At 36.9% G+C, this 14,696-nt stretch overlaps 1 protein-coding gene and 1 pseudogene across 1 annotated transcript in view; both read right to left on the bottom strand.

Moving 5' to 3' along the window:
* The window catches only part of SLC26A7 (solute carrier family 26 member 7), a 122,481-nt gene that overhangs the window by 54,266 nt on the left and 53,519 nt on the right, over positions 1-14,696 (bottom strand). Inside the window, exons 7-9 of the mRNA XM_036263925.1 lie at positions 11,037-11,189; positions 4,364-4,446; positions 1,276-1,423 (exon numbers count right to left, since the gene is read on the bottom strand). Coding sequence (XP_036119818.1) covers positions 1,276-1,423; positions 4,364-4,446; positions 11,037-11,189 — 384 coding nt within the window. The remainder of the gene's footprint in view (positions 1-1,275; positions 1,424-4,363; positions 4,447-11,036; positions 11,190-14,696) is intronic.
* On the bottom strand, positions 13,898-14,367 carry LOC118631514 (annotated as a pseudogene).

The following is a 14,696-nucleotide window of genomic DNA, read 5'->3' as shown; positions in this document are numbered from 1 at the left end:
CCTTACAGAACTGACATTCTAGAGAGGGAATGCTGACAATCAGCAAGATGAATATGTAAAGTAAAGCAGAGGAGGGAGTGGAAAAATCTGAAGTTTGGGACTTCAGCTTACCAATGAAGGCCTCCCTGAGAAGGGAACCTTTAAATAAGGGAGGCGGGAAGATATCTGGGGGAACGGTTTCTGGAAAAGGGAAGAGCAAGTGCAAATGTTCTGAGCCAGAATCTTGACTAGTGGGGTCAAGGGAAAGGAAGGTCGCAAGTGTGACTAGCACCGAATAAAAAGGGATATGAGATCAGAGAAAATCATGGATGGTGACAGGTCATGGAGGGCTTTGTAAATCTTGGAGAAGAGATTTTTAATCTGAGTACAAGGAAAAACCTCTGGGAGGTTCTGAGTTGAGAGAAGATATGGTCTGTGTTGTTCACTGTTGTATCCTTTGTTCTTAGACCCATGCCTGGTACATTAGGGGGATTCAATACACAACTATTGAATTAATAAATCTGCTTTTATGCAGACGACGAGACTGGGGCATGGAAATAATTAAGGGCACACAGTGTCAGAGTGAGACTTAGACATGGGTAATTTGACATTGTAACCAGTATTCTGCAGACCTTAGAAATGTAGGGCACAGAGCTTAAAACAGGAAGAAGTAGATTCAGAAATACGATCAACATTATCTTCATCCTTTGGCATTCTAAAAACGCACTCACATCCTTTATTCTTTTGTTGTTAGTTGTTTTGTTTGTTTGTTTGTTTGTTTTTTATTGATTTTAGAGAGAGAGGAAGGGGCAGAGAGAAACATCGATGAGAGAGAACATTGATTGGCCACCTCCTGCATGCCCCCCACTGGGGATCTGGCCCACAGCCTGGGCATGTGTCCTGACTGGGAATTGAACTGGCAACCACACCGGCGGGACATCATCCTTTAGTTTTTTACTAAGAAGAGCAACACTAGTGTTATTTGTACTTTAGAATCCATATTTTTAAAAAGCAAGTTCTCAATGTTAATATATTTAGATTCTCTCCTAAAGGCAAATTAAAAAGAAAATCAAGAAGTCCCTCTCTCTAAAAATAAAATAAAATTATAAACCAACCCATAAGAACGGATATTCAGCTATGAATGACTTAGAGATTTCTCTTTTGTTTTGTCCTACCTATTCTTGCTGTATATTTAGTCAAGTTATAGTTTTCATAAGATCAACGTTGTCAGGAGCTTGGAGGACATAGCACAATGACACAATAGCTGTGGACAGGGACTGACTGAGCATACTCCACCTGGTTGTCATCAACTGAATATTTAAATTTTTTGGCAGATCCTTGAGCAAGAGCCAGTGAGGCCGCATAGCCTACAAGTGCCACTCCAAATGCTTCTGTGATTACTGCAGAGAGAACACTCATTGGGGGAGCTTTAGGTGAAGGAATTCTGTGGAAAGAAATACCATAATGAGGTCGTCAACTTCCATGTAATTTTTGTAACAACTTGCAATGAATTCAACTATGGCAACAACTCCGAAGTTTACACAGAATAAGTAAAATACACATTAAAAAACCAAGCAGACTTGACCTTAGAAGCCCTTTGTTTTCAACATTATTTATCAGAAAAGCAAAATTGCAAGGAACCCCAGAGGAACAACTCTACACGTCTGTCATTTGCACCCAGGTTCACCACAGGTATTGCCTCAACAAAATTGTTCTGTATCAGAACAAAGGCACACTTGGAGCCTTGTTTCATTTGAGCCTTTCCAAATATTTACTTGGCTGGCATTAGAGACTGTATTCCCTGCCTTAAGCACTATAGTGCTGTATGAGAACATTAGTTTACTGTGAGCTACAGTTCTTCAGTTAATCCTTAAATTTGTCATTGAGTTCATGAGCTTAATTATGTTTTTAACTCGATCCTTTACAGCACACTTAACTATGCATCACATTGATGCCGTTGAAATAATCTGGTCATTATATAACAGGAAAGGAGTAAAGGGGACACCAGCTAATTTAACACTCTCCAGTTCTGTTACCTGCAAATTGATGGGGGAAGGGACTGGACAAAGGCAGTTTACATGCATGCCCAGTAAGATCTGAGTGACGTGGAAGGTGCTTACCTTATCTGTCTGTCACACCTGGGAGCAAGTCAGTGGCCAGAATAGGCATGGCCACTGCAAGTGCTGGGAAACGTGAATATTTAATCCCCAAGTTTGTTCCTCCACCCCACCCCCGCTTGCTGCTGTACCAGACCCAGCTTGTGGGCTCACCATGTGGCTCACAGCCAAGTGGACTCCACACAATGGATTAAGGGGCTGTATCTAGACTGATGCTTTATACTGGACCTGGCTACCACATGGAAGGGAAGCTCTGGACACCAGCCCTGCTGTTTCTGCTTTACTGAACCCCTTGTTCAGGACTGGGATAGGGAACTGGGATGGTACAATCCCAGAAATATAACTCCACACCAAAAAAGACCATTCATTCTCCTGTGCAAGTTTTAGAAAACTTTTTTCTGAAGATATCTCAAGAGCCACCTCACTCCCACGAGTGTTGAGGGAAACTGGCCCCCGATCCCGCTGGTAACAACATATGTAAGAAAAATATGTATAAAGGCTACATCTACCCTCTGTTGCAAAGTATAGGACCACAGTTAACCAGTTCTCAGTTTTAAAGAATTATTCAGAATATTTCTTTCCACTAATACCTGACCATTGTCTTACTGTTTTTTGAAAACCACTTGTGCCAAACCAAGTATCATCACTGATTTATTCTGGATGATGCTTTAGGAGACGTCTCTCCCCTCAAAAAAATAAATAAACAAAATTCTTCTGGGGCAAAAGAAGAAAAGGGGAAGTGAATACATGTTGATTTAATATCTAGTAAGTAGCATGCTCAGCCCTTTCATATTAACTGTGGAGAAAAATCCACTCTGAGAAAGGTTAGGTAATGTACGATTCACAGCATGAATGGCGGGGCTGAGATGTAACCCCAGCTCCATCTAATCTCAATGTCACATTCTGTTGTTGGTTCCGTAGGAGGCTGGGTCTGGAAAGTTCACTCAAAATAAGGGAGAATTAGTGTGGATGGAGAAGAGGCATAATTTTTTTCCCCACTAATTAAAGTTTACCCCCAAAGCAAATTGAGTTGTATCACTACAGGCTCTAAGATATATGCCATACAAAAGTACTACCATTTCAAACTATAAGAACTTTGGTTTCATGAACAAAATGCACTTGCCTAATTACTAATACCAATAAACTGACCTAGAGAGAAACAATCAACTGACTTTTGAAGGTGGAAAAGTAGATAACTTTTTAGAAAAACCAAATTGACTCAGATAATCACCATTAACCTGTAACTGCATAAAGGTTAAAGATAGAGTTTTTAAAATTTATGTCTTTAATCTCTGAAACTTTCTATTCTCCCTCCATTTTAAAGTAGGAGAAACCAAAATTTGGGACTAGAAGATAAAAATATAGAGAACTCAACAACCAACTTTACCCCAAGTTTATAAATATTTATGTGCATACATCTCATTAAAAGGGAATGACCCATAAGACCCTCCCCTCTTCCTAAAGATGCCTTTGTTTTCTTTCAAGCTCTGTTGGGAACAACCTTCTGACCTTTTAGGTAGAGAATTCTTCTTGCTAACTTTCCTCCTAGTGCTCAAAAGAAAGCTTTAAGACGGTAGGGAAACCATGCTCTCTCCACTCCATCCTTCTGCTCACCGTTATCCAACACCCGGGTCTACGGGTTTGTTCTTTCCGATAGCACCTGTGTACTATTACTATGCTTTAAGTGAAATAAAAATAGTCATAAGAATATGTAAATTACATGGGAAAGACTAAATCCCAGAGCATGACTGTAATTTGGAAATGTAATGCCCTCAATTTTTTAAAAAATTATATTTTTGTAAACCATTTTCAAATCTTTTACCTGAAGCAATGCTGTATAAAATAATCAACTGACAGATCTCAGAGGGAGGGGGGTGAGGGGACAGGAACAGACTAACCAAAGAATGTATATACATATATGCATAACCCATGGACACACACAATAGTTTGGGGAAGGTCTGGGGTGGGGAGGGGGCTGGATGGAGGGGATCAAAGTCGAGGGGAATAGGGGAACATGTGAAACTGTCAACAATAAAAAACAAATTTAAAATACAGTTATCAACTTTTCTAGTTATATGTAAACAGTCTAAGTCTTTCTCTATATATGCATTATTTTTTTTATCACTTAAAAATAGATATTAATTAGCATTTTGTCCATTACAGGTCCTTTGAAAGAAATAAAATCCATACCACAGACCCCCAGTCCCTTCCTCCATCAAAACAAACAAACATACAAACAAAAAAGTAAGAAAAAAAGACTACGTTACCCTTTTGGAATATGACCAACTACTTCTAATCCGTATGTATTTTCCATATTGGTATAATAACAAGCAAGTGATGCAGCAATAACCTGTGTGGTTCCATTTGAAAATAAAAAGAAAATTGTTAGTCATTCAAACACCTTTCTAAAAACTATTTCTAAAAGTAAACATTGTGCCCTGGCCGGTTTGGCTCAGCGGTTAGAGAATCGGCCGGTGGACCAGAGAGGCCGGAGTTCAGTTCCCACTAAGGGCACATACCTCGGTTGCAGTTTGTCCCCAGCCCCGGTTGGGGTCGTGTGGGTGGCAACCACTCGATGTGTCTCTCTCACATCGATGTTTCTCTCTCTCTCTCTTCCTCCTTCTCTCCCTCCCACTCTATCTGAAGATAAATGCAAAAATGTCCTTGTGTGAGGATTAAATAAATTAATTAAAATAACAGTAAACATTGTTCATGTGCTCCATGATTGTCAAGAGTAATGTAGCAGTTGTACAGATTTTTCAAAATTAGAAAATTTTAAAATTCAAAAAATCCTTCTGAGATTTTAGAGCACCTAATTTTCAGGATCAAAAATTAAATGGTATTACAATAATATATATTTTTAATATTCTATTCTACGTAAACCCAATTATGTCTAATTTTGAAGGGGAGAAAAACAGATTGTAGGAGTTGTGTATATGTGTGTGTGTGTGTGCACAAATACCACAGTCCAACCTTACCATTCGTCTCTTGTGACATGAAGGGATGCTTTATAAAATAGCATGTTTTGAGATAATGCAGTGATATTCCTAATATAGATTAATAATCAATAATGATTTATAATCTGAGTATTTTTAAATGTTGAGCTTTTACTATTTCTTGAAGTAAAGTATGTTTCCCAAAGTTTCAGGGGCCCTACACTCCATTCTATAATATACCATAGGGGATATAGGATGTGACAAGCAAGGTCATGTGTTTTCTGCCCATATCCATTATCCCCTTTAAATGCATGTTCAGAACCCAGTGTAGCCTTTGTTTTATCAGCCCTGGCACCCCAATGTTTTGCACCTACTTTCACAATCCTGTTTCACCCTCCTAATAATTTTAATAAGCACTAGAAATTTCTCATGGTTATGGTGTCACTTTGGTAACAGTTTAGAATTGTTTATATACTACTTTTTTGTTAAAAAGGGATACACTGATTATCTACTTAAAGTAAAAATTTGCAATATTCATGGCCAGAAAAGTAGCAACAAAAATCATGCTAGCAAAATAATCAATATTTAAAATTAATGCTCAATAATAGTATTCTATCAGATATTTGTTTGCTTTTTCATTTGTAATATTTAACTGAATTAACAGAGGTTTCTAAAACATCAAATAGATTTTTTTAAAAAACACCCTTGAACATTTTTTTAAAATCTAACAAAACTTTGCAGGTTATACTGTTAAAATATATAAATATTGTAATATAGTAGTATTTTCTAAATGAGATAGTAGCAGTTGAAAATTTAAGGTTAGTATTAACATATTCAAAAGTTACCATATTAAAAATTTATAAGACAGTCAATTTAATTGCTAATCATTTTTATGAAATATTTATATCAGGTCAGAAAATATTGTGAACTGTAAAAGAAATATACTATTGCCACAAGATACTGAATATGGAAAATGACAACATACATGATGTTCAGTACATACAGCCAATATTAAAATTAAGCAATCTGCCCTAGCCGGTGTGGCTCAGTTGGTTGGAGCGTCGTCCATGCACCAGAACCTCATGAGTTCCATTCCTGGTCAGGGCACATACCCAGGTTGTGGGTTTGATCCCTGGATGGGGTACATCTAACGTTTACAATTAAATGTGTTTTAGTTTTTAGTATACTCACAGAGTTTTACCAGCATCACTACCATCTCATTTTGTCCACAATAAAGAACCCCACACTCATTACGCCCTATTCTCTTCCACCATCCCCTTCCCCCATTAGCCCTAGACAATCATTAATCTATTTTCTGTCTTTATAGATTTCTTCATTCTGAGAATTTAATATAAAAATAATCATATAATATGTGATCTTTTGGGATAGGCTTCTTTCATTTAGCATAAGGTTTTCAAAGTTTATCCATGCTGTAGCATGTATTAATATTTCATTTTTTATTGTGATATAAAAATGTGATTTTCATGTGATATATCACATTTTGTATTTTGATTTGTCAGTTGATGGACATTTGAGTTATTTCTACTTTTGGGGTAGTATAAGTGATGTTTCTATGAACATTCATGTACAAGTTTTTGTGTGGAGGTATGTTCTAATTTCTTTGGGGTATAAACCTAGGATTTGGAATTGCTGGATCACATTGCAGTTACATGCTTATTATTTTGAGGAACTGTCAAGGTGTTTCCCCAAGTGACTGCACCATTTTACATTCCCTCCAGCAATAAACAAGGATTCCAATTTCTCCACATCCTTACTAACACTTACTATCATCCATCATTTTAAATATAGCCGTTCTAGTGCTGTGAGGTGATATCGCATAGCTGTTTTCATTTTAACTTCCCTGATGACTTATGACTTTTAAATTGTTTCAGTGATGCCATGGGAAGTGTACTCTTACAAAAAAAATTATCTAAATCCAATCAAGCTTTTAGACCTAACAAGTTGAACAACATCACAAGGATATAATCTGAAAAATCTATAATATAGAAAACTACAGGACAAAGAATGTGGTTTCTTCAACAAATAATCTGCACAAGAGACAAAAAAGAAATAGAGGAATCTGTGAATATATAAAACAAATACAATATCATAAATAAATCTTATCTGGACTATGATTTTTTTAAATATATATATATATAAGATTTGATGAGACAGAGAAATCTGAGTATTTTTATTTGATGATTTTAAGGAATTGATTTAAAATACTGAAGAAGTGCCCAGCTGGTGTGGCTCAGTGGTTGAGCATCAACTCATGCACAAAGAGGTCGCCAGTTCAATTCCTGATCAGGACACATGCCCAGGTTGTGGGCCCAATCCCCAGTGGGGGCCATGTAGGAGGCAGCCAATCGATGTTCTCTCTCTCACTGATGTTCTATCTCTCTCTCCCTCTCCCTTATTCTCTCTCTAAAATCAATAAAGAAAAAAAATTTTTTAAATACTGAAGAAGTTACAACTGAAATAATATGATGTCTGGGATTTGTTTCAAGTAAATAAATCAAGAGGGAGAAGGTAGGGGAAATTGGGCATGAATAGAAGAAAGATTGTACATATGTTGATAAGCACTAAAGGTGGTTAATGGCAGTTTTTAGACTATTCTCTACTTTTGTATGCTTTTGAAAATGGCAATAATATGCTTTTTTAAAAAGAATAGGTGGGAAATGCTTTATTCTACAGATGAGGGTAAGACATACTATTCTTTCTACTTTTGTATACTTTTGAAAATTTTAATAAAATGCATTTAAAAAATTGTTTCATGCACTTATTGGCTGTTTTTATATTTATCTTGGAGCAATGTTTATTTAAACCCTTGGCCCATTTTTAAATTTGTTCTTTACTCTTTTTTTAAAATGTAATTTTATCACATTTATTGATTAAATGTTTTCCTTTATAAAAAATTTTTTACTGATTTTTAGAGAGAGGGGAAGGGAAAGAGAGGTAGAAATATCGATTAGCTGCCTCCTGCACACCCCTACTGGGGATCAAGCCCTGACAGGGAATCAAACCTGGCTTGACCACACTGGACGAGCTTATCTTTTACTCTTAAATTTTAAGAATTCCTTATAAAGGGGTTGGCAAAAGTAGGTTTACAGTTGTTATGGAAATAATAATTAATATATAATAATACAAGAATAAAGTGTGTCTTGCATACTCACAACTGTAAACCTACTTTTGCCAAACCCTGTTTTCTGGAAAGAAGTCCCTTATCAAATATATGGCTTGTAATCATTTTCTCTCATTTTAAGACCTATCTTTACTTTTCTTGATGCTATTGTTTTCAGAATAAAGTTTTAAATTTTAAGTCCAACTTATCTATTTTTTCTTTCTTTTTTTAAATGTATCTTTATTGTTGAGAGTATTAGAGATGCATGTCCCCCATTTTTCCCTCATTGCTTCCCTCCACCTGGTTCCCACCTCACTCCAGGCCTTCACCACACCATTGACTGTGTCCATGGGCTATGCATATATGCACATAAGTTCTTCTTGCCCCACTTCACCGCTTCCCTCTGAGATCTGATAGTCTGTGCCATGCTCCCATGCCTCTGGATATATTTGTTCGTCAATTTATTTTGTTCATCAGAATCCAAATACAAGAGATACTATGTGATAATTGTCTTTCTCTGACTGGCTTATTTCACTTAGGATAATGCTCTATAGTTCCCTCCATGCTATCTCAAATGGTTAGAGATCCTTCTTTTTCACAGCTGTATAGTATCCCATTGTATATATGTACCACCATTTGTTTGTTTGTTTGTTTGTTTGTTTTATCCACTCATCTATTGATGAGCACTTGGGCTGTTTCCAGATCTCAGCTATTATAAATAGCACTGCTGTGAACATAGGGGGGTCATATATTCTTTCTGATTAGTGTTTGGGGATTTTTAGGATATATTCCTAGAAGTGTAATCACTGGGTCCAACAGCAGTTCAATTTTTAATTTTTTAAGAAAACTCCATACCGTTTTACATAGTGGCTGCACCAGTCTGCATTCCCTCTAGCTGTGTACTAGGGTTCCCTCTTCTCCACAACCTCGTCAGCATTTATAGTTTGTTGATTTCTTGATGGTAGCCATTCCAGCAAGTATGAGGTGATGTCTCATTGTTGTTTTAATTTGCATTTCTCTGATTATTTAGTGACTTTGTGTACTTTTCACACATCTCTTAGCCTTCTGTATGTCCTCTTTGATAAGTGTCTATTTAGGTCCTTTGCCCATTTTTAATTGGATTTGTCTGCCTTTATTGAGTTGTATATGTATCATTGGCAAACATGTTCTACCATACAGTAGGTTTCCTTTGCATTTTGAGGATAGTTTCTTTTGCTGTCCAGAAGCATTTTAGTTTGATGTAGACCTATGTCATTATTTTTCCTTTGCTTCTCTTGCCCTAAGAGATGTATCTATGAAAATTCTGCTGCGGGACATGTCTAAAATTTTGCTGCCTATGTTTTCTTCTACGATTCTTATGGTTTCACAACTTATAATTAAGTCTTTTGTCCATTTTGAGTTTATTCTTATGTATGGTGTCAGTGGGGGTCTAATTTAATTAGTTTTGTATATACCTGTCCAATTTTCCCAACACATTTATTGAAGAGACTGTGTTAACTCCATTATATACTCTTGCCTCCTTTGCCAACTATTAATTGACCACAATGGCATGGGTCGATTTCTGGGTTTTCTGTTCTCTTCTATTGATCTATATGCCTGTTCTTGTGCCAGTAATATGCTGTTTTGATTATAATGGCTTTGTAATATAATTTGAGATCCAGTATTGTGATCCTTCCGACTTTGTTCTTCATTCTCAAGATTGCTGCTGCTATTCAGGGTCTTTTTGGTTCCATGTAAATTTTGGAGTATTTGTTCTACATCTGTGAAATATATCACTAGTATTTTAATAGGGATTGCATTGAATCTGTAGACAGCTTTGGGTACTATGGACACTTTAATTATTTTAATTCTTCCAATCTATGAACATGGAATATGCTTCCACTTCTTTGTATCTTCCTCTGTTTCTTTGTTCAATGTTATATAATTTTCCAAGTATGGATCTTTTTCATCTTTGGTTAAGTTTATTCTTAGGCATCTTATTACTTTTGTGCAATGGTAAAAGGTATTGTTTTCTAGCTTCTCTTTTAGAGAGATCCCTATCAGTGTATAAAAATGGCATCAATTTCTGGATATTAATTTGTATCCTACAAATTTGTTCAATTCATTTATTAACTCTAATAGCTTTTTGGTAGATTCTGTAGAGTTTTCTGTGTGCAATATCATGTCTTCTGTGAATAATGACAATATTAATCCCTCCTTTCCAATTTTGATACCTTTTATTTTTTCTTTCTGTCTGATCACTATGGCTCGGACTTCCAATACTATGTTGAATAAGAGTGGTGAAAGTGGACATCCCTGTCTTCTCCCTTTCTTAAGAGACATGTTTTTAGTTTTTGCCATTGAGTATGATGCTGGCTTTAGGTTTGCCATAGATGGCCTCTCAGCCAAGCACCAGCTCCAAGGGAACTCCCCTTTTCCATACTCCCCTTGTCTTACAAGTCTCTACGTAGTTTCTTCAGTGTCCGATCAGCTACACTTCTCTCATTTTTTCAAGCTGACTGGGCACTATTTTAGCTGTAAATCCCATCCCTGGCCGGGAGCATGGGCACATAGCCTCCTGTTACACCACAGCCATCTTGCCCTTTCTAGATATGTCTCCTTATTCAAAATCTTAGGATATGTGTTATTTTATTTACTTAAAAAAAATTACAAGAATATGAAAAATTCTGTAACAACTGAAAACTTGTGTGTTTCCTTTTTTAAATTATTGACTTCAAATGTTTTCTGTTCTTACATTAATATACAACCACACAAATTAGACGTATTTTAACAAGAGACAGGAGTAGCTGTGAATTATTATAAAATATAGTGAACTTCAGCAGGTTACCCCAACAACTGTAAAACATTGCAGGTCAGAATGATAAACGTTGATTTTGTACTCACCAAAACTAAATCCACAGGAAGAACAACTTTGATTTTCTTTTTAAACTGTTCATTTAATTCTTTCACCATAACAAGCACCACGATGCTCAGCAAGGATAAGAGCAGTGCTTCCAGTCGAACAGCCTTGATGTTTGCAAAGACATATGTGTAGATCTGCAACGATGAGAAAAAATACAAAGAAAATTTAGGGTCACCCACAATATAACAACATCTGGCTCCAAAAGAACTCAGTGATGTTTTATAAAAACATCTCAATGGTTATAGGATGGAAATGTGGGTATAGATAGTCTGTACAAAGCTCTAACTCATGTGCACATAAAAAAATTGCTTTGCCCTTGATAGTTCTATCAAACTCAGGGTTTGCTTCTTTCTACATAAGAATGCTATGTATGACTTCTCTTTCCCAGCCACTTCAATGAGAAGAGATGCTAAAACTCATTAGTTGTATGTAGATTAATCGTTAAGTGCAATGATGAAACTTCATAGGCTCCCATGGACCCCACAATGCTTCCTCAAACCCTAAAATCAAACATATGCATCTGCAAGCCACACATAAAGGAGTTAAGTATTGGTATTTAACTGATATCAGATATTAGACAGTGTAAAATATTACCATGTTCTCAGTCATTCAGTATTTCATTTATTTTTTTAATTGCCACATACTTCTTACCAACCAATATGCTCAATTCTAGGTCCACAAAGATGGCTCAATAATTAGAGCTAACAATCTAGAGTATAAATTACAAATTAAAGCAACAGATCAGTGCAGTTTGGTGCTATAAACACAGAAGGAGCACCTGAAGTATATGTGTCTTAGAGGTGTTATTGGTCAACAGAGCTGCCCCTAAAAAAGATAAACAGAAATTAGCCAGATCATGGATCAGAGAATTGGGGCAGGGGGTGGGTCTGGTTTGCCGAAAATGCACAGGATGTGAGAAGAGTATATGCCTTCCTAAAAAACATATTATTTATTTTTATTTGATTGTACTTTTTATTCTATTTTTCCTTGCAGTTTACTTTCAATTTTATTTTTTATTGGTCTTAGTGTACAGCTTAGTGGTTAGAAAATAATATAATTTATACACTGTTCCTCTCAATATTTCCAGTACCCAACTGGCACCATACAAAGTTATCACAATATTATTGACTATATTCCCTATGCTGTATATCTCCATGACTATTTTGTAACTACCAGTTTGTACTTTTGTTGTTGTTGTTAATCCTCACCCAAGGATATATTTTTTTAAATAGAGTGGAAGGGGTGGGGGGGGAGAAAGGGAGAGAAACATGGATATAAGAGAGATACAATAATTGGTTGTCTTCCCCACAACCCCTCCATGGGCTGGGATTGGACCTGCAACCCAGGTATGTGCCCTTGATCGGTAATTAAACCCAGGACCCTTTGATCTATGTGCTGATGCTCTAACCGCTGAGCAACTGGCCAAGGTCCAATTTGTACTTCTTTTTTTTCCAATAGCGTTGACTTTTATTCATTCATGTTAAGTCACCTGAAATGCTATCTGTTGCATTTAAATGCTCATTAATGTAAATAGCTGAACAAACCCATTTCAATGGATACTCAATATCCCACATAGTTAAGTCACTTCAACACAGCCTTATGACAACTCCCACACCAAACAGTACTTTATTTTGTAAATTTAAACCCATTATTACTTTCATGTTATGTTTTTTGTTAGCTGTCAAGTGTACAAGGTGAAGAAAAAATTTACTTAGATGGGGGTTGCACCTGGAAAATAAATTTCTTAAACTCCATATACATGTTCAAAACTGCTGGGTCCCAAGTCCATCTATGAACTCCAGGGTTTCCAGGATCGTGTGCAGCATACTAAAGCTACACTATCTGAATAGCTTATTAATTCTGCATAAATCAGGTTAATCAATGTGTCAACCTATAACAGACTGTGCACTTTTAACTGAACATGGCAAAATATTCACGCTTTTGAACTTTACATCATCATTTGATGTCAAACAATGAAGCAAATCCCAACAGTATATACAAAAAACAGCTCTGCATTTACAAAAGATTGTTTCCCATACTGCTTAATCCAGGCAGCTAAGTCATTGGTTTACGCAACTTTATTGAAGAAAAATAAATCAATTACTAGCAGAGCTATTAGTTGATCACTCATCCATTGACAACTTGCATCATTTATTCAGTGCTATATTAAACAGTGTATTGGAAGATAGATTAACTAATAGCTCCAAGCCTCCTAACAATTTAAATAAAAATTACAAAATGTTTGAGACCCTATTTTGGAATATAAAGGGTGTTTGACTTCCAATTTCTATTCTCTGTAGACAAGAACAGGTCATTCCTTTATTGACATGCATAAAATACATCACATTTTCTATTTTGCTGATGCTATAAATTCAATACCAATTCTCCAGCCACATCAGTTATGAGCATAAAGTATATCATGTAACCTCAGATCTCTAATGGTGGAAGGCTTAAAGAAGAATAGATGCAGCTAGAATAATGCTGTTTCCTTTGATGCGACAACTGAGCATCCATCTCCCTCCCCCTCAGATGATTTCTTCAGCATGTTAGAGCAGTGAGGAATGGTTTTAGTCTCATAACCAAGTTAGAGTGAAGACATTGGCCACATGATACACATGCTCCATTTTTTAAAAATTCTGAGTCTTGGGCAACTGTTCTCTTGTAACTACTTTACAGTTTCTAAAAGCAGTTATTGTCCAAAGCTGGAAGAACAAGTCTTCTCAGATGAGCATGTAAATGAATGAAGGGAGGTAAACAAAAAATAAAAAAAGATGAGGTCTGATAGGGGAGCAGCCAGATAAGAAAATCAAAAGAGGAACAGTAATTTAACATTTATTCCAGCTATAATGCAGGTTATTCTGACTTTAAGGTAGCATCATATGGCATACTTCTGAGTCCATTCCTGAGATATTCTGTTGTACTTATCTCTGTCTGTTTTATAGATCCGTGCAATCTCTGGCACTAGGGGGTCACCTGGGTTTGGATCACATAGCAATGAACAAATAGATAAAAGAACTTTAGAAACAGTTAATGCAGGAGACCACTGTGATCTTAGAATATCGAGACAAATGCTGCCATTACTGTTAATATTTGGATGATAAATTCTTGTTGTAAATGCAACCTTAGGTGGTTTGAAGGGGTAGTCTGTAGGAAAATGAATTGTCCAAAAGAATACACCGCCTTGATATGGGCTGTCATTAGGGCCCATAATTGTGGCTTGCCAATGAAACATATCATCCCCAACTGGACCTGCAGAACATTGTGCTGGAGGGTCCAATCACTAAATTCCTTATTAATCCGTTTCAGCTCCATAGCCTGTGCTTTGCGTCTCTGGCTCCTCGCTATCTCGGTGTGTGCTCAAAGGTCCGGCCAAAACTCTTGATTAACCCGCCGTCAGGGAAGGATCGTCTCTTGGTCTCAAACCGGCTCTGCCAGACACAGGTGCTGAGGGCCTGAGGCCTCCCTCAAGCTGCGGCCTCGGCCTCCTCCCCGCGTGGGAGCTGGGTGCCCCGCCCCCCCCCCCCCCCACACACACACACACACACGGAAGCTGGGTGCCTCCCGGCCCTGCGGGGTTCAGGCCCCAATTTGTACTTCTTAATCACTTCACCTCTTTCACCTACTCCTCCCAAACCCTTCCC

The sequence above is a fragment of the Molossus molossus genome, unplaced genomic scaffold (assembly GCF_014108415.1).
Source record: "Molossus molossus isolate mMolMol1 unplaced genomic scaffold, mMolMol1.p scaffold_m16_p_16, whole genome shotgun sequence".
NCBI classification, from domain to species: Eukaryota; Metazoa; Chordata; class Mammalia; order Chiroptera; family Molossidae; genus Molossus; species Molossus molossus.
This window is presented reverse-complemented; position numbering and strand designations above follow the sequence as displayed.